The sequence below is a fragment of the Lepus europaeus genome, chromosome 9, assembly GCF_033115175.1.
Source record: "Lepus europaeus isolate LE1 chromosome 9, mLepTim1.pri, whole genome shotgun sequence".
NCBI classification, from domain to species: domain Eukaryota; kingdom Metazoa; phylum Chordata; class Mammalia; order Lagomorpha; family Leporidae; genus Lepus; species Lepus europaeus.
This window is the reverse complement of record NC_084835.1, coordinates 24,678,601-24,696,571: the sequence shown is the minus strand read 5'-3', so window position 1 is coordinate 24,696,571 and position 17,971 is coordinate 24,678,601. Positions and strand designations below refer to the sequence as shown.

Below are 17,971 nucleotides of genomic sequence, written 5' to 3'. Positions count from 1 at the left end.
ATGGGTGTAGGGGTCCAAGCACTTGGCTTTCTTCCGCTGCTTTTCCAGGTATATTGCAGGGATCCGAAGTGGAGCAGCCAGAACATGAACTAGCACCCATACGGGATGCTGATGTCGCCGGAGACAGCTTAACCCACTATGCCACCACGCTGGTCCCTCCAGCTTTTCTTCAGAGGAGCCCTCTGCCTCTCCAGCTTCAGTCTGTGCCCTGGGAATTGGCATGCACTCAGAGCCCACACAGAGCAGGAGACAAATGCCCTGAGACCATGCAATGAACCAAGCAATGGAGCTCAGGCATGCCTAGGTCCCCTGCCCCCAGAGCCCCTCCCCCAGCCACACTGTGTCCTGCCTCCCATGTTCTCTAACCCACAGTCAAAGACTCACTTCTTTCCCAGAGGGGTCTCCGGGTTTCTTGAGGGTGAATCAGTGAATGGGAGGAGGGGCTTAGTGACCACAGCCCCAGGAACAACTCCTCACCATGCCTGCAGAGAAGTGAATCTGCAGACAGAGTAACCATCTCTCAGCCTCAGTTTCCATGTTTGCAAAATGGGTAGACATGGGACCTGCTTTATTGGGGCTACTGTAGGGATTAATGAACAGTGCCAGGGCACAGCCGGCACTCGGTGACATTGTCCATGACAACACATCATGCTGGTGCCGGGGCTTATAGAAGCCCTTTCAAGTGCAGGAATTCCATGCCTACCTACATATTTCAGGGGCACCTCTTAACGCAGCCAGGCTCCCTGGGTGATGGTACTGTTTTCCTATTGTAAATTTGTATTTATTTATTATTTTTATTTGAAAGAGAGTGAGAGCTCTCATCCACGGGTTCATGCCCCCAAATGCCCACAACTGCCAAGGTCAAGTCCAGCTGAAGCCAGGAGCTAGGAACTCCATCCAGGTCTCCTTCCTGGGTGGCAGGGACCCAACCACTTGAGCCATCACCTGCTGTCTCCCAAGTGTGCTTTAGTAGGAAACTAGAATCAGGAGCAGAGCTGGAACTCGACCCCAGGCACTTCAGTATGGGGTGCAGGTGTCTTTACCACCAGGCCAAACACCGGCCCCCGTTTAGAGAGAGGAAAATTGAGGCCAGGAAAACTGAAATCCCTGTCAGGGTGGATCTGAGTCCACTGTGGTCCGTCACTAGGAGGACCCCTCGCACACAAAGCCCAACCCAATGGGCTGAGGAGATGGGGACTAAGCCAACTGAATTCAGGGGTCCCTTTCTGTTGTCCTAAGGCAGAGAGACTGCAGCCCGCATGGAGGTGGCGGTGGCAATGATGCCCCAAATAGGCAGGCATGTGCCATGCGGCTGCTGCCCGCTGTGGCTGTTGCTAGGCACCCGTAAGCCCAGGTGGGCCCTACCTGTGTGAAGCGGCTGCGCAGCTTGGGGCGGGCACGGGGCCCGGGCAGGAGCAAGGCCGCCTCCACCTGCCCGCCCTCCTCTCACTTGGCAGCAGCGCACAGAAGCCATTAGTGCCTGGCAGTCCGTGTCCCACGGCTCTGACAACCGCCTTAAATGTTGTCGCCACGGCTCCAGCTGTCCCGCCGGCCGCCTTTACTCCTCATAATAACCAAGTGTCGAGGCTGATTGCAGCAGCGGGATGCAGCCAGTGTGCAGAACAGCTTTTACCCTGGGTGTTGCCACCTGGCAGCCGGGCTGTGCCCACCCCGCCCTCCACCTACAGGTCTTTGTCTGCCTGTCACCCCTGCCTGGGCCCCCAGCATCATGCCCGGGCCAGCCAGTGCCCAGCTTTGTGCCATGAGTGCTGCCCGTGTTGTTGCCACCGGAGCCCGTGGGCAGTGACAGGGTGGGGTCTCAGGCATCCACGTCCAGCAGAGTGATGGCCTGGGCCAAAAGATCCCAGTCCCACTCTCCTGGGTGGGCCCTGGGGGGAGCCCCAACCTCCTCTTTGGCCAGCCTCATCTCTTTGCCTTGGTGTGAGGGAGGCAGGGAGAGGTCAGAGCCCAGCCCTGGTGTGGGCAAAGCTGGGTTCTACTGTAAGCTCTGCCACTGTGTGGTCTTGGGCAGTGACTAGGTGGGCTTCGTGGAGTTTAGAGGCACCATTGAGGGAAACAAGGTGGAAACAATGAAATGCACTCCTGTGGAAGAGGCCGTGCTGCCAACACCCAGGATGTATGTTTTTTTTTTTTAAATATGTATGTGTGTGTGTGTGTGTGTGTGACACGCAGAGTGGCAGAGAGAGAGAGAGGTCTTCCATCTGCTGGTTTACCCCCCAAATGGCTGCAGTGTCCAGAACTGGGCCAAGCCAAAGCCAGGAGCCTGGAACTACATTCATGTCTCCCATGCTGACATTGCAGGCAGCAGCTTTAGCTGCCTCAGCACAATACTGGCCCCAGGGTGTGAATTCTTGGGTCCTGGAAGGCTCAGGAGGTGCCAAAGCCTACACCAGCTGCCCTGGCCTCCCCTGCTCGCCCCCGCCCTGACCTACACGCACAGGGGCCCGCTCACTCCCTCTCTATACCTCTGCCCCTGCCAAGGCTCCCAGTTGGAATCACCTCCCTCTCACCTCTATCTGACCTAATTCTTCGTGTTTTGTGTGTTGCCCCCTCTTCCTGAAGCCTCCGGGCTTGGCCTAACCATCCTCCTCTCCCACAAAGCGCTGGAGGCTCCCCCTCTCTTTGTCTACCCTTGTCCTCACAGCATCATGAGGTCAAGACTGTGAGCAGGCCCATTTCAGAGATGAGACCATCAAGATTCAGAGAGCAACACAGGCTGCGCATGTCACCCATGCAGCTCCGGGCACCATGGTTCCTGATGTCTCTCTGCCCAGCCTCTGGCCTTAAGGGCTTCCTTCCTGAGGCACTGGGGGACAAGCTCTGGTGTCCAGGCCGTATGTGGGCTGAAACTGAGGTTCCCATCACTGAGTCATTTGTTTACAGGGCCCCTGACCCCCTGCTGATGCGAGAGGGTGATGGGCAGAGAAAGACGGAGTGAGAGGTTTCTTTCTGCTCGTCAGATTTTTGTCAGGTTCACAGAGGTGATGGTGCAGGTAGTTACGGGAACAATAGTGGAGGTGGCGATAACCAAAAGAAGTGATGTGTCAGCAGAGGTGGCAACAGGGACATGATGACTGTAATGGTGGCAGTAATAAAGTGATGGTGGTGATGAAGATGATGCTGGCAGTGGAGCTGATGATGGTGATGGCGATGATGGAGGTGATCTTGGTAGTTGGATCGGTGGTAGTGATAAAGGTGATGATGATTGGGGCCGGCTCCATGGCGCAGTAGGTTAATCTTCCGCCTGCGGTGCTGGCATCTCGTATGAGTGCCGGTTATAGTCCTGGCTTCCGATCCAGCTCTCTGCTGTGGCCTGGGAAAGCAGTAGAGGATATCCCAAGTGCTTGGGCCCCTGCACCCGCGTGGGAGACCAGGAAGAAGCACCTGGCTCCTGGCTTCGGATTGGCGCAGCTCCGGCTGTTGCAGCCATCTGGACAGTGAACCAACAGAAGGAAGACCTTTCTCTCTGTTTCTCCTTCTCACTGTCTGTAGCTCTACCTGTCAAAAAAATAAATAAATAAAAATCTTAAAAAAAAAAAAAGGTGATGGTGGCTGGTGATGCTGGCAGTGGAGCCAATAACATGGTGGCATGATGACGATGGTGAAGGTGATGCCGGCAGTAGAGTTTATGGTATGGTGGATGGTTTATAGTGGAGGTGATGCTGGTGGTGGAGTTCATGGTGGTGGGTGGTGATGGTGATGATGGAAGTGGTGGTGGAGCAGGTGATAATGATGATGAAGGAAACATGGGCAATGATGTCAGGAGTAAAGTCAGCAGTGGTGATGGAGGTGATGCTGGAGGTGAAGATGGGGAGGTTGGCAGTGGTTAAAGGGGAACAGTGGTGACAGTGGGGATGACGGCGATGATGGCGATGGGAGTAATGTTCTGGGGGTGGCAGGGCTAGTGTTGGTTGGCAAGGAGGATGGTAGGGCTGCAGGGCTCCCTGTGCACCCACCTCACAAGGAAGTCTCCCAGGCAGCCCTTCCCCACCCATGGGGTGTGCCCCAGCTGGAGGTAGGACACAGTGGGCCTTGCTTGGTTCTCTTTATCTTTTAACCTCCACTGAGCACAGACTTCTGGGTAATGAGATGCAAATTGACAGAAAAGACAATGAGGCAGCCTGCGGCCGGTGGGGCAGCTTCTAGAGTCAGGCTGATTGCCGCCGTGCCAATTTGCATGGCATTAGCTGTGCACGTCTCCTCGAACGTGCTCATGCATTTCATCAGGGGTCACCCAGATGGCTGCATCTGACAAGGGGTGGTGACCTGTGATCCCACGCCAGGGGCAGGGCAGGGCCGCTGTGAGTCTGACCCGAGCAGGCCTCCAGCATATGGCTCCAAAAGCCTGGGCCTGTGGGGAAGTGCAGTGGAAGGGGATGTTGGGGGCAGGGGGAATCATTGTCAGCCAGGGATAGGGACAGGCCAGGGGTCGGGGCATGAGTAGCAGGCCTAGGAGGTCTGGTGTGGCTAGCACCAATGCTTCCATCTGTGCATGCTGCAAAAACATCACACAGACCTTGGGCAGGAGGGAGACCTGGCCTGGCCTGGGATGCCTCAGCAGGGTCCAGACTCTATGCCTGAATAGCGCCGTGGCATGGGCCATTCCTCCAGGCCTCAGATCCCCATTGTGTAGTGGAACCAGCGGGCCCCTGGCCTCCTGGTCTCCACACTGAAATTAGCCATCTTCAAGCCAGGCCCTGCCTGTAGTGTGTTCAGCAAGAGTGACCCAGGTCCAGTTCTCCTCATGCAAGATCACACCTTGCAGCCCTCTGAGTGGGCCTCACTGTCACTGTCACCAATCACTCAAGGTTATGATGGATCGTTCCTGGTCTAGGCAGGGTAGGACCCAGGTGGTTGCCCAAAAGCAGCCGGCCTGGAAGCTTCTGTCCATGGTGCTGAAAGTCTGGGTCTAACCTGCCCAGGGGTCCTTGCTGCCAAGGTGGAGTGGGGGTGGGGGACCTTTCCTGCTGCCCCTTGCACTCTGGCCTCTGCAGCCCACCTGGCCTAGTACAATCCATGACTCCAGCTTACATCCTTGCGCCAGGACAGGCAACAGAGGGACCAGGGGCCCGTTCGCCTCTGCCCCTCACCCCCAGCTCAGCCATACCCCTCAGGCACATGCCAGGGCCCATCCAGCCCCGCCTCCCTTTTCACTGCCCCACTCCTTCTCCTGAGGTTGGGCCTAATCAGAGCTAATCAGAAAATTATGAGCTGCCTGATTACTGATTGGATTCCTAATGTTAATAGAGTCGAGAAGGGCCCGCTTGGGCTGTGTTTTAGGGAAAAGTATAAAAATAACACCGTGGAAAGGGAGCATGGTGGCTGGGTGGGGGCTTGGGCTCTGCTGTTCTCACTGCATTTGGGGCCCAGGCCCAGCTTTCTGGTGGGAACACTTGCACGTTGCATAGCAGAGGGGCGTCTGGTTCCTAAATTCTGCCAGCGAAATTGCCGCCCAGACAGCTGTCACTGCAGAGGCATCTAGCAAGTTCCAAGCTCAGGGCAGTGAGACTGAGTTGCAGTGGGAGGAAGTTAGGTGCGATACAAAGAAGAACTTGCTGATGGTCGCTATGTGAGAGCAGGGTCCCGTCTGCACCGCTCATGCCAAGTCCAGGTCAGGCACGCAGTAGGTTCTCTGTAAATGCTCCTTGATGGAAAGGCGGGAAGGTCGTATCTACCCCTCCCCACGAGAACCACCACCCTCTGTGTCCAGCCCCTGAGCTGTGAGGGGACATAGAGGTATCTGAGAAGACTTCTTGGAGGAGGAAGCTGATGGGGCACAGCAGGAGAATACACTAGCCTGGGGCCAGGGCAGGGGGTATCACACTCCCCAGAGGTGTCGTCCAGCCCCAGCTTCTCATGCCAGCACAGTCCTAGTGGCTTTTGCATCTGGACCATGCCGTCACTGTCTTGGCAGCAGGCGGATGGGGCAGGCAGGGGACAGTTTCACAAGGTCCAGAATCAGGTTGCGATCTTAGGGAGCAGAGGTCAGCAGCTCCGACCCCAGAAGCAGCTCCTTGGGAATATTTGTGAGGGGTACCCAGTGACGCCCTCCCTTAGACTGACTCACCCTGCCCACACCTTCACCCGGACATCTCGGATCCCTGTTCTGTCACTAGAGCTGCTTCTGGCCTGGTCTGTGTGTCTCCATCCCAGGGCCTCCATGCTAGCAGGTCCCTGAGGGCATCTCCTGACCATTTCTTGCCCTGTTGGCCATGATGGGAGCCTGAAGCCACTTAGTGCTTCTCTGCTGAGCTGGCCTATCCCAGCACTGGGGCTGCGCAGATCCCAGGACCAAGTCCTTGCCCTTGAGGAACCACATTTGGGAGGAGGTCACACACCTGTGCAGTGATGGGAGCCCTGCAGCAGGCTCTCGGACGCAGCCTGGCCAGACACTTGGCTTCCTGGAGAAGATGGACACTCCTTGACTCCTAAAGGACGAGGCAGGGTGGGCCAGGTGAGAGGAAGAGGGAGAGGAAGGGCAGCCCCATCTTAGGGCACAGCAGGAGTTCAAGATCAGCGTGGTGGAAGAGAAGTGAGGTTGGCGGGGCCTGTCAAGCTGACTGCAGGAGGGGAAGAGAAGCCAGGCACCCAGGAGCACCAGACAGGGGCCTAGGGTCTGTGGGAGCCCAAGCAAGTGAGCTCGTGTCAGATAGCATGGATATGGGGGTCTGAAGACAGGTGGGGGGCTCCAGACAGTTCTGGTCCTGAGGCGAGGAGGGGCCACAGTGGAGGACTCAGAGCTTCCATATGGTGACCTTGGGAAGTGATAGCCCAGCTTGGATGGCATTGAGTGACAAGAACACTCAAATGGGCCCTGGGTACCTGCCTCTGGCAGGACTTGGGAGTCCAGGCCAGGATGCTGGGGGCAGCAGACTGCAGTACCCAGCAGAGACAGTACTGAGGAGGGAGAGTACTTCTGAGCTTCAGGAGGGGCCGAATCAAGCCAAGGTCAGAAGGCCCAAGAGAACTGAGGTTGGGGGTTAGTGGGGAGGCAGTCTGCAGGCTTCTGTGGTAAGGCCAGGAAAGGATTAAGCCAGGAGCTTGGGGTTGTATCTCCAAAGTGAGTGCTGCAACTGCTCTCCACCCACACCCCCTCCTTCTGCCTCCCACAGCCCTGGGAGGGGACTGGCCAGGTCTGGGGCCCATTCCATGGGTGAGTCGGAGACGCAAGGGCAATGCCGGCTTCCCCAGTTATGTGCCGGGTCGCTTGCCAAGCAGCAGGAACCCAGGCCCCCAGCGCTGCCGTGGGGGCGGGGCGTTGTCACACACACGTGCACACCCATGCCCACACGCCTGTGTCTAGAGAGTGGCCTGATGAAGGCACAGGAGGCAACGACGTGCTCCGTGCTGCACTCAGATAATGACGCGTCACCCTGCTCCTGTCACCGGAGAGCAGCGGCTGACAGCCCGGCCCTGATACCCTCTCCTGATGCTATCAGTGTGGTTTCTTTAAAGGATGAGGGAACCCTTGATGAATTACACTGGGTTGTAATTCAAAGGGAGGAAACCTGCCAAAACTTGCAAGATTAGGACAAATTCCACCCGGCGCACACACCAGGGGCTGGTTCTCCTGCAGAGATGCGCAGGTTCACGCCGGGGTCTGAGCAGAGGTGCTGGCTCGGTTGGCAGGCTCAGCCCCCGGGAGATTGGACTGGGCAGGGCAGTACCTTGGAATACTCCCCAGCAGCTTAGAGCTCAGGGCTCTTGGAGGGGTTTGGTGCCTGCCCAGGGCGGCAGCAGCGACAGGGCAGAGTCCTGCAGCTCCCAACATGTGGCTGGCCAGGTCCACTCGCAGCCCCCAATGCAGCCAGATGCCAGACGGGAACTCTGCAGGGGGAGGGCTTCCTCAGGGCTCGAGGTCCATAGGTCCACGCGGGCCCCTGCCCAGCCACTGAGGCGCCTCTCCTTGACCCTCAGCCTGCTCACATGGACACAACTGCCCCATTCTTTGTGTACTGCTCATGGCCCCAGCTGGAGGTAAAGCAGTGAGGCCAGGGGATTTTGCGTTGTCACCCGAGAACGCCTTAGCACCTCCTGCGTGTCTATCTCTGGGAAGGCGTGTCTCAGAGCTCACAGCCCCCTCACCCGGATGTTCAGGTGTCCACTTTTTGGTAACAGTGCCAGCAGAGCATGGGTTTCCTTTCATGCCTCCTCTTGAAGAAATATAGCGTGGCAGCCGTCCACAGGGACATGGGAAGTCCCGGGAACTCCCAGCCAAGCCTCTGCCCATCTCCATCACAGGCTGCCCCTCCCAGGAGGGGCCGGGGAGGCCAGGAATCAATAGCCAAGCCCGTGATGCCCCCAGGGAGCCAGCAAGCTCGGGCCCGGGGTGGAGAGGCGGCACAAGGACGCGGTAACGCGAATGAGATTTTCCCTCTTACATGTATTCTGACCTTTTTCTAAAAAAAAGAAAGAAACCCATTTTCCTAAATTTTTTTACCAGTTCGTGGAGGACACGGGCAGCCGTGGAGGGAAAAGGTCAGGGCACTGCCTCCATGGTGCCCCACCCCTTCCTGCAGCACCCGGGTACCGGGAGCCTTGGTTACTTTCCTTATGGTTTTTGGTTGCTGGAGTTTTGGTGCAGGGCATGAGTGTTTGATTTTCATTGTTCTGTGGCTGTTCCTATTTAGGCTAGAGGTGCATTAACTCAGAAAGGGTGGGGGACACGGGTCAGCAGCACTCCTGCCAGAGAGGAGCTCTTGGGGCTCCACCAACCACTCTGAGAAAGTCACGTGTCTCAGTCGGCCCCTCTGGCCAGCCTGGCATGCCCCCTTCATCCCTTAGAACCCAGCAAAGTGAGGAATCGGGAGAGCGCCCGCCCTCGGGAAGGTCATGGTAAGGCTGTGCGCCTGGAGCTCTGAGCCCAGGGTGTGCTGGGGTGACTCAGTCGCAGTCGCCATTCGTGCGCCGCCCCCCCCCCCCCCGCCCAGACCAAGGCCAGCCAGGCCGGGATTCTCCCTGGCTGGGGCTGCACCTGCTTGGAGCAGGCTATGGACAGACTGACAAATGCCCAGAAGGCCAGGGCAGCAGGAGGGAGAGTCCCACAGGGCCTGTACCACCAACCCTGCCTCTGCCTCTATTGTCAGCCCAGGGACTCTAGCTCCTTCCTTGCTGACTTGCATCTCGCTTCGTTATTATGCAGATATTTTAATTATGCAGATATGTTTTTAGACAGTTTTAAACATGTATATTATTTACTCATTAGACCATAACAGCTCTGGAAATTGGAAATGTGTATTTAGTACCTATCAGTGTACAATACAGAGCTAATACAGGGCCCATGGGGCTGCATGTCATTGGCAGCGGGAGGCTGGGCACCCCTGCCGGGGTCTTGACTCAGTGACACCAAGGTTGGGAGAGGCTTCACCCATCCCCTCCCAGGAGGGAAGGGCAAGGAACGGCTGTGGGGGTGGGGCAGCCGAACCCAACCAGCCAGGACCGCCTTGGCCAGACCTGGCTCCCTCTCTGGGACAGTCGCTGCAACCCCACTAGGCTTGGACATCAAGTTTCCCTGGATGTCCACTTCCTCACCAGGGGCTTCGACCTGATCCAGCCCTGACTGTTGCTGGCATTTGGGAGTGAACCAGCAGATGGAAGACTCTCTCTCTCTCTCTCTCTCTCTCCAAAAAAAAAAAAAATGCACTTTTACATATCATCATATCTTGCTGGGGAGAGAGCCCAATCCACCTGGCACAGGACCAGTGCGGCCCTGGCCTGGGGCAGGTGGGTGGCTGGGCAGAGGCTGGTGTTTCCCTGTCGTCGTGTCCTCGTTACCTTTCTGGGAACCTCTGGCAGCGTTTTCAGGACATCACCTTGGTGCTTGGGCTGTGCAGTGGGCTCGCTGCCCCCGACCCGCAGCTCACAGCTCCCCTTCCACCATGGTTGCTACCCCCAGCTCAGCCCACAGCACCCCAGACCTCAGCCCTGCACCCTGTAACCATAGGACCCAAGCAGCCTTTCCCTCTGGGCTGTACTAAGTCCTGGTTGTTCCCAGGCCTTTGGGCTCCCAGTGCTGGGAGGGCGGCTCGCAGGCAGGGAAATAAGAGGCAGAGGACAGATGAGGAGAAGTGGGGAGCACCCACCCTGAGGGGAGAAAGAGCCCCTGAGGGCCCCAGCCCCCCAAGCGCCCCCTCCCAGCAGGCAGGGGCTTCGGAGGGTGCCCACTGTGGCCCCGGGTCCCTTAACTCGAGTCATTGTGTGTTCAGCTCCCTGCAATTGTGCGATGTTTAACTTAGTGAAATCCGAAGGCATTCGCGGAGGGGGCTGCTCCCCGGGGGAGCATTGTCCACAGCCCAGCGCGCTCCAGTCCTCCTCTTTCTTGCCTTTTCTTGTAAGAATGGTTCTGGAGCTGAGGGAAATTGATTGTTAAGTGAAACTCTCTGATAATTGCCTCTGAAATGCCTGCTGTTATCCTGATGGACTCGGCTGTGAGCAGCCCCGCTCAGCAATCCCACCGTGGTCCCCTCCAATGCCATGGCCTTGAAGGGGACATTGCATGCCAGGCAAGGCACCATGAGTGGCTTGGTAGCAGCAGCAGCCTCAAAGGAAGCCCTCAACCTGTCCCACCGCCTACGGTGAGAGAAAGAGGCTCAGAGAGGTTAACCAACACACTTGAGGTCACACAGCCGGCCAGGCAAGGCCAGGCTCAAACCCAGCCTCTACGCAAGTCCAGGGACACTCTGGCCTTCATTTAGTAGACATTCACTGGGCACCTGCTGTGTGCCCGAGGCTGGTATGAGACAGTGCCCCACCAGGCTCAGAGTCTACCGGGAAAAGCACATGCAGCAGAGGGTTCCCAGGGTGCGAGGGTGGGGACGTAGGGAGTTGGCAGGAGTCAGGGGGTGGTCAGGAGGGGTCTAGGCAGAGTGAACAGAGAGGAGCAGCAGGGGCATGGGCTTGGCAGCAGACACTGCAGGGGGCTCCGAGAGCTGCTCCCAGAGGCACAGGTGCTCAGGGTCAGAGCCAGGAGCACAGCACATCCCCCCAAACCAGGCCATGACCCCAGCTGGTGCGTTCTCAGCTCACACCTTGGCCTCAGTGTCGGTCCCCAGCCTCCTGCCCATGCTCCATCGGGATGCCCTGGGACAGGTGAGAGAAGCAGTAGGAAGCTGAGTTGTGGGACGGGGTGAGCGTGGTCTCCTGGCCATCCCATGCTGGCCTTGACCGGGTGCACCATGGGGACAGGAGCCCAAGACCCTGAGAGCCTGGCCTGGGCCAAATAGAGAGGTGGGCGCAAGAACCCTCAGTGCCAGCTGAGAAGCCTCCAGGAGGCACTGGCGGAGCTGCCATGCACCCCCTGGGGGGTGCGGTGACCAGGCAGAGGAGTGCAGGCACTGCTCGAGAAAGCTGCACTCCGAACCCCGGCCAGGGTTCCGGTCCAGGCTGAGAGCCCCACTCAGAGCTGTCGCCCTGCTGGGTGTCCCCCAGCCTCTCAGCCTCTCATCCTTGGCCTGAGGGGACCTGCGCAGCCTGCCCACGCCACCCCCTCCTCTCGCACCACCATTCCTGCCTGTTTAGCAGTTCGCACACGTCCAGTGCCCGGGGATGGACTGATTGATCTGTAACACCGAAAAAATAATAATGGCTTGATCGTTACTGAGGATTAAAAGTAATCCTTTTGCTGTGGCTATTGCGACTCCGTTATTCACGAGTCAACGGGCTGACCCGGGCTGCCCGAGCCCAAGGGATCCCGTGAGCTCAAAGGAGGCTGGGGGCTATGGCCCTCCCTCCCTGGGGTTGCCACGCCTTGTCTGCTGAGTCAGGACCCTGAGCAGCCCCAAGGCTTTCAAGGTCGCACCCGCACGGAGCCCTTCGAGGAGGAGCCGGCACCCTCTGGCTGGGGGTGGAGGGAGGGGAGGGAGGGGGCAGTGCCTCAGGGCATGGCCAGGTTTGGAGACTTCCACTGGTGTCAGTTGCCTGTCTCCAGCCCTGTTTATCCTGTGGCTTCTCTGGAACAAGATACCCAATCTGGCTCATGTTGTGCCCCAGCCACAGCCCCCGTGAAGGGCAGTGGCCTCCGCAGAGCCCTACCTGGGGTCCCTGAGGAGGCAGCAGGCCTCTGAGTAAGGAACAGGGGCACAGGGACTGCCCAAGGTTCAGCTGTCAAGACCTCAGGGGCTGCTGCCGTAGGCTGCACAGATCCTCCAGGCCAAGGGCTGAGCTTGCACCTGCTGCATAGTACGTGCTCAGTTAACATGAGTGACGTGTGTTATTAACCGTACACATCACACCGTAATGTCCTCTGCGGAAGGGCACTGCAGGCTTATGAATTGGGGCCTTACCCACTCCGGGAGGGTATCCGCAGTTTAGACCAAGAGTCCGCCCCAGAATTGGAAAAGGAAGGACGGGAGTCAGGCACAGGCGGGCCTAACTGAATCTCAAGGAAGCTTCCCTTATACGTGCAGAGCAGTAGGGAGCTACTGGAAGGTTTGGGGGCAGGGGACGGGGACATGATCAGGTTTTGGATGAAGCTGCAGGGCGGCGTGGAGGAGGGATGAAGGACAGGGAGGACACAAGTGCGTGGGTCGGGACAGAGTGTGAGCTGGGGCTAAACAGAAAGCAGCGTGAGTAGTGTCAAGTGGAAGTGGAAGGTAGGCGGCTGAGGTTCCAAGGTGCCTGGGCCTGTGCAGCAAGAGGTGGTGAGCTCTGTGGGTCTGAGGGCCCTTCCAGCAGAGGTCCGGGAGCTCGCAAGAGGCCAAGATTGGAGGCAGGACATGGCCGGGCGGCCTCCTAGAGTAGAAAGACCTGTGGTCCCTGCAGGGCAGCACAGGGTGGACAAATGGTGGCAACGGCCAAGCCTATGTGGGAGAGGGAGGTGGGGGCCAGGAGGGCTGCAGCCAGCCTGCTCCCTAGGTCCTGGTCTCACAGCCTTCCCACCATTCAGTGCTCTTGGCCTGAGGGCAAAGGGGAGCCAAGGCTAGTGGGTGACGACCCCAGCACCTCCTCCAGGAAGCCTTCTCTGAGTTGCCAAGGCCACAGCACCAAGCCCCTCATATCTCACGGTTCCTGCCCTACTGGTTCTGCCCCATTATATGTCAGTTCCCCTCTGCAGCCTGTGGTCTGTGAGGGGCTCCACCAGTGACCTGGGCTGGCCCTGAGTGTGTGGTGGCAGGTGTGGGCTGCACAGGCACACAGCTGCACTCTCTGGAGCATTCTGCTCACAGGAGGAGGCCACTGGAACCGGCCCCCAAGGGTGGCCAGGCCCATGGGAACAAAAGGTTCAGGAGCCCTGGAGGGACAGGAACAGGGACAGCAGGTGTGGTGGGTGGAGGTGGGTGGTGGGTACTTCCACTTCCGGTGGGCACTTCCCTGGCAAGCGCTCTGTGACTTGGGCAGTCACCCTCGGCTAGGAAGGCCTTCCTGTCGACACTGGGCTGACACCCGTTTGTGGGGAGTGGAAGGTGGCCCTGGGGTTGGTCCAGCCCTGGGGTCCCCCTGCTGAGGGGAAGTGCAGGGAGTCCGTGGAGATGCCCCTTGAGTCCTGTTGTGCAGGCTTCTGTTTCCAGTGCACCTGGCCATGGTGGGTGCAGTGCCCACCCTATGAGCCGGTCGGGGCCCTGGAGTCTGGGGATGGACAAGGTGTGGGGTGGTGGGGCATGGGGCAAGCAGCCTTGCCCTCCTCTGACCTCCCTGTCCTCTGTCCCTCAGAGGCTGGCCGACGCTGCAGAGAGCTTCCAGAAGGCCCACCGCTGGCAGGACAGCATCAAGGTAAGAAGCACCTGTCAGCACTTCACTGGCTCTCCATGGGGCACACGTTTCAGGTCTCAGTTAAAAATCCATGCACTGATTTTTTAAAAAGAGCTACACCTTGGGCAGGCCCAGCCCCAGCAAGGCTAGAAGGGGGTGCGGGGAGGGGGGCTGCCCCAAGGTCCCCAAGGGGCACTGAGGGCTCTGGGAGTCGCTCCGGAAGCCTCTGTCCAGCACGCAGCGCAGGTTCCCACCGCTGCCAGGCGCCCAGTGCCCTGTGCACCCCATCTCTCGCCGGAGGCTCCCATGAGTGGACGAGTGGCTGCCAGGTGGTCTTTCCCCAGGGAGGCGCTCGGAGCCTGGAGAGCCCCTGGGCCAGGGAGGCCACATCGAACTTTGGTACAGGGAGCTGGGAAAGACGCTGTCCCTTCCCTGGGTGGGGTCCTGGCTACAGCCGGCAGAGAAGCCTCCCGCTCTGCCACCAGAGCCGAGGCGATACTCCTGGGAGCCGAGGGGCAGCCGGCCAGTCTGGGTTGGGTTTGGAGCTGTCTGGGGCTGGGTCTACCCTCCCCTAACTGAGGCCCAGTGCCTTGTGTCCTCCACAGCTACTCAGGCATCAGGGCCACACCTCCTGGTGATGTCTGTGCCCAACACAGGGAGGTCAGTGCAGAGCTGCCCCTCAAACCCAGGGATAAGTAAGGAGGGTGGGGTAGGGCAGACCCTTGGCTCAGCCCAGCTCTGGGCCAGGCACACCTGAGCACACCTGTCCCAGGAAAGCAGGTGGGTTGTGCCCACTTCACTGATGAGAAGACTGAGGCACAGAGTGGTCAGACCTGCCTGAGGTGACTTGTTGGTGGCAGAGATTGATGCCTATGATCCAACTCCTCCTCCCCAGTCCCTGCCCCCCCAGTCTCCCTGAGCCTGCCCCGCCTTGCCCGCAACTTCACCACATCCCTCCTTTGCCACCTGGTGGGTTCTGGATACTGCCGGTGCAGGTTCACTAGGGGTTGGAAATGAAAGATGAATTTTCATTTTTTCTTTTTGAGAGGCAGAGACACACAAAAAGAGACCAACAGATCTTCCACCCACTGGTTCACTCCCTAACTACCTGCAACAGCCAGGGCTGGGCCAGGCCCAGGCCAAAACTGGGAGCCGGGAACTCAGTCCAGGTCTTGCACATGACAGGAGCCCAAGCCTGAGCCATTGCCTGCTTCCTCATCGGGCCCATGTTAGCAGGAAGCTGCAGTCGGGAGCTAGAGCCGAGCATGGAGCCCAGGCACTCGGATGTGGGATGCAGGCTTAGTCACCGCGTGTTGGCTAGCAGGACCAATGCCTGCCCTCAGAGGACTTTATAAGGTGAATGACACAAGCCAGTGACCCCAGGCCCATCGCCTGCCCTGGAGCCTGAGATCCGACACTTCTCTCCCTCCCTCCTTGCACCACCACCTGTCCCGAGGCCCTCAGTCAGAAATGCACGTGGCAGTAGCCACTGGCTCTCACTCACCACCCGGACCATGCCACCGCCTCCAGACAGCCCCTGCGTTGGGAGCTTCTTCTGAAGGCCAGCCCTGGCCGCTGCTCCTGCCTCCCTGACCAGTCTGCTCCATGTCCACCACACTGAACACTCAACTGCAGGGCCCTTCCTGCCCCATGGCCTTTGCTTGCACTGACCTGTCTGCCCAGCCTATAAGCCCCCCACCTTTGGGCCCCTAGAACCCTCAGCTTTGCACAAGAATTGGGGAAAAGGGAATGAGAAGACTCACCCGTAGCCTGGCCTCCTCTCCCTCCCTGTCCAGACTCAAACAGGGAACACAGAGGCCCAAACCTGTTTTTTCTTCCTGCCATGACCTCAGTGTATTCCAGGCTGGAGTGGGCACTGTGGGGACCCACCAGGAGGGTGCCCCGGGTCTCAGGGACCTCGAGAGAATGCTGAGACAGATGCCCTTCAGGCCAGTCCCTAGGGGACCCTGCAGGGGCCTCAGTTTCCCCATTTGGCAAGGGCTGCTGGTGTTGGTGCTGCTTGTCACCTCAGACACCATGTACAAACAGGCCACATAGCAGGCCACGTGGGTGCCAAGCTGTTGATGGCGGGGTGAGCATCTAGCCACACCAGCCCTCGGGCCCTGGCTGTGATCTCGGGCTGACCCTTCCCCCAGCTTGATCCGAGGTGCCCCCAGCTGTGGGCATGGGCCCAGCCTGCAGTCCTCCCCGGTCAGTGTGCTGCCCGTCTATGTCCCATGGGGGTCTCGGGCACAGCAGGACGGCTGTCACCCCCTCCTTCCCGGCTGATCTTCCCTCCACGCCTGCCGGGCTGAAGGTGCCAATGCCAATGCAGGCCCATTAGCCCACACGCTGGCCGGCGCTGCCTGGGCTGCCAGGAGCTGGCAGCAGGAGTGCAGGTGGGGGCTGTCCGAGCTGGGGGTGCCCAACTAAAGCTGGTGAGAGGTGGTTTTTATCCCTGGCAAAGACACCGCTTACCCCAGAAACCATGTCCTTGTAGTGACCTTCAGGAAGCGACAGGCAAGGAGCCGTGTTCTCCAAGGCCTTGGGAGAAGCACCTGGCCTGTGCCATGACTCTAGCCTTGAACTCAAGCCCTTTATCCAAGCTGGATTTCCTCCCAGGAACGCCCTTACCCCGCCCTTCAGAAAGACAACCTTTCCCTCTAGTTCTCCACCTAGGACTCCGGCTCTGGCCCTCACCCTGGGATTGGCGCCCACTGCCAATAGCACCCACCTTTGGAGCCTGCGTCAGAGACACTTCCCAGGCCAGCGTCCCCAGGGTTCATCTGTCCACCCCACTCACAGCTCCTCCAGGCCAGGAGCACTCGGGCCTGACTCGGTGCTGCCCACCACTGCCCGTGTGCCCAGCTTGGTGCCCTGGTGACAGAGTGAACAGGTAGCGCTGAGATGGGGAGGGTGGCACCTGGCAGTTCTGTGTACAGAGGAGATGCTTGGCCCACAGGGCCAGCCTGGATCCCATTACCCAGAGTTAGTGGGGTGTACCCTGTGCCCTGCCGCCATGTCGACAGCACCCAGCAGGTCTGCATGCAGACCTCTGAGGAAGGAGGCTGTGCCCCCACTCACAGAAACATTGCTGGTACCAGCCCTGGGACGTGGGGCATCCTGGAGTCTGCAGGATCCAAGCTGTGCCAACAGATCCAGAGGGCCACGTCTGAACATCAGACCCTCCTGTGTTCCTTCCTGACCCCAGGTTGTGGTCCCATACACGTTCCTCCCTTTGCCACAGCCCCGGCCAGCTCAGGCCCCTGGACACCAGGGAGGCCGCTGCCTTAATTCCCAGGCAGCGCCTCCCACAGTCCCTGCAGACAGGCCCAGGTGCTCTGCTGCCCATAACACTTAGGGTAGATGAGATGGGCCACCTGCCGGGCCAGACCTGGTCCCAGCACCACACTGTGCCAGCACTGTGTGCCACCTAAGCCACCCCCGGGGAGGCGCTGGTCCAGGGCATGGCAAGAGGAGGAAAGAGAGGCCAGTGGCCAATGGCCCTGGGGCCTCAGTGCCAACACGAGGACCTGCAGGAGACGGAACCATGCCCTAGGAGTCAAAGGGAAGGAAGAGCCCTCCCTAGGGAGTCTGATGGGACTGACACACAGGCTGGTGGGGGAGGTGGCTCTGCCTGGGGAATCTAGAGGGAGGCTGGGCCGGGCTGGATAGGACAGGTGGCCTCCCCGCCCGCAGCACTGACCCAGTCATAGGACCCGCTGCCTGCCTGCCTGCCAAGGCAGCAACAGACGGCTCTCTTCAGCAAATGGTCCTGTTGGCCGAGCCAAGCTGAGCCGAGCTGGCAAGGGGCCAAGGCGGGAAGGCCAGGCCTCCTCTCTGGTGTGGCTGGGTGGCTGGCCCCGGGGCCTGCAAGGGGCTTGTGGGCAGGCACAGTTGTGTCTGGCCAGCCCTGGCAGCTGCCTCCCAGGGCAGCAATCCACTGTTCCGCATGTTCACCCAAACTCCCCTGCCGCCCCCTGTTCCCCAGTGCCACCTCCCAAGGAGAATGTGCAAGCAGACTTCAAAAAGTTTGTGGCAAAATGAAAAGAAGGTGTAAATATTTTATGCATTTTCATTTTTACATCCATTGGTTCTCTCCCCAGATGCCTGCAACAACCAGGAACTCAATCCTTGTCTTCCATCTGGGTGGCAGGGGCCCAAGTACCTGAGCCATCACCAGCTACCTTTCAGGGTGCACATTAGCAGGAAGTTGGGTTGGAAGCAGAGTAGCCAGGACTGGAGCCAGGCACTTCAGAGTGGG

At 59.1% G+C, this 17,971-nt stretch overlaps 1 protein-coding gene across 1 annotated transcript in view; it reads left to right on the top strand.

The window, feature by feature from the left end:
• Positions 1–17,971, top strand: part of CACNA2D2 (calcium voltage-gated channel auxiliary subunit alpha2delta 2) — a 132,032-nt gene that overhangs the window by 90,157 nt on the left and 23,904 nt on the right. Inside the window, exon 4 of the mRNA XM_062199954.1 lies at positions 13,669–13,728. Coding sequence (XP_062055938.1) covers positions 13,669–13,728 — 60 coding nt within the window. The remainder of the gene's footprint in view (positions 1–13,668; positions 13,729–17,971) is intronic.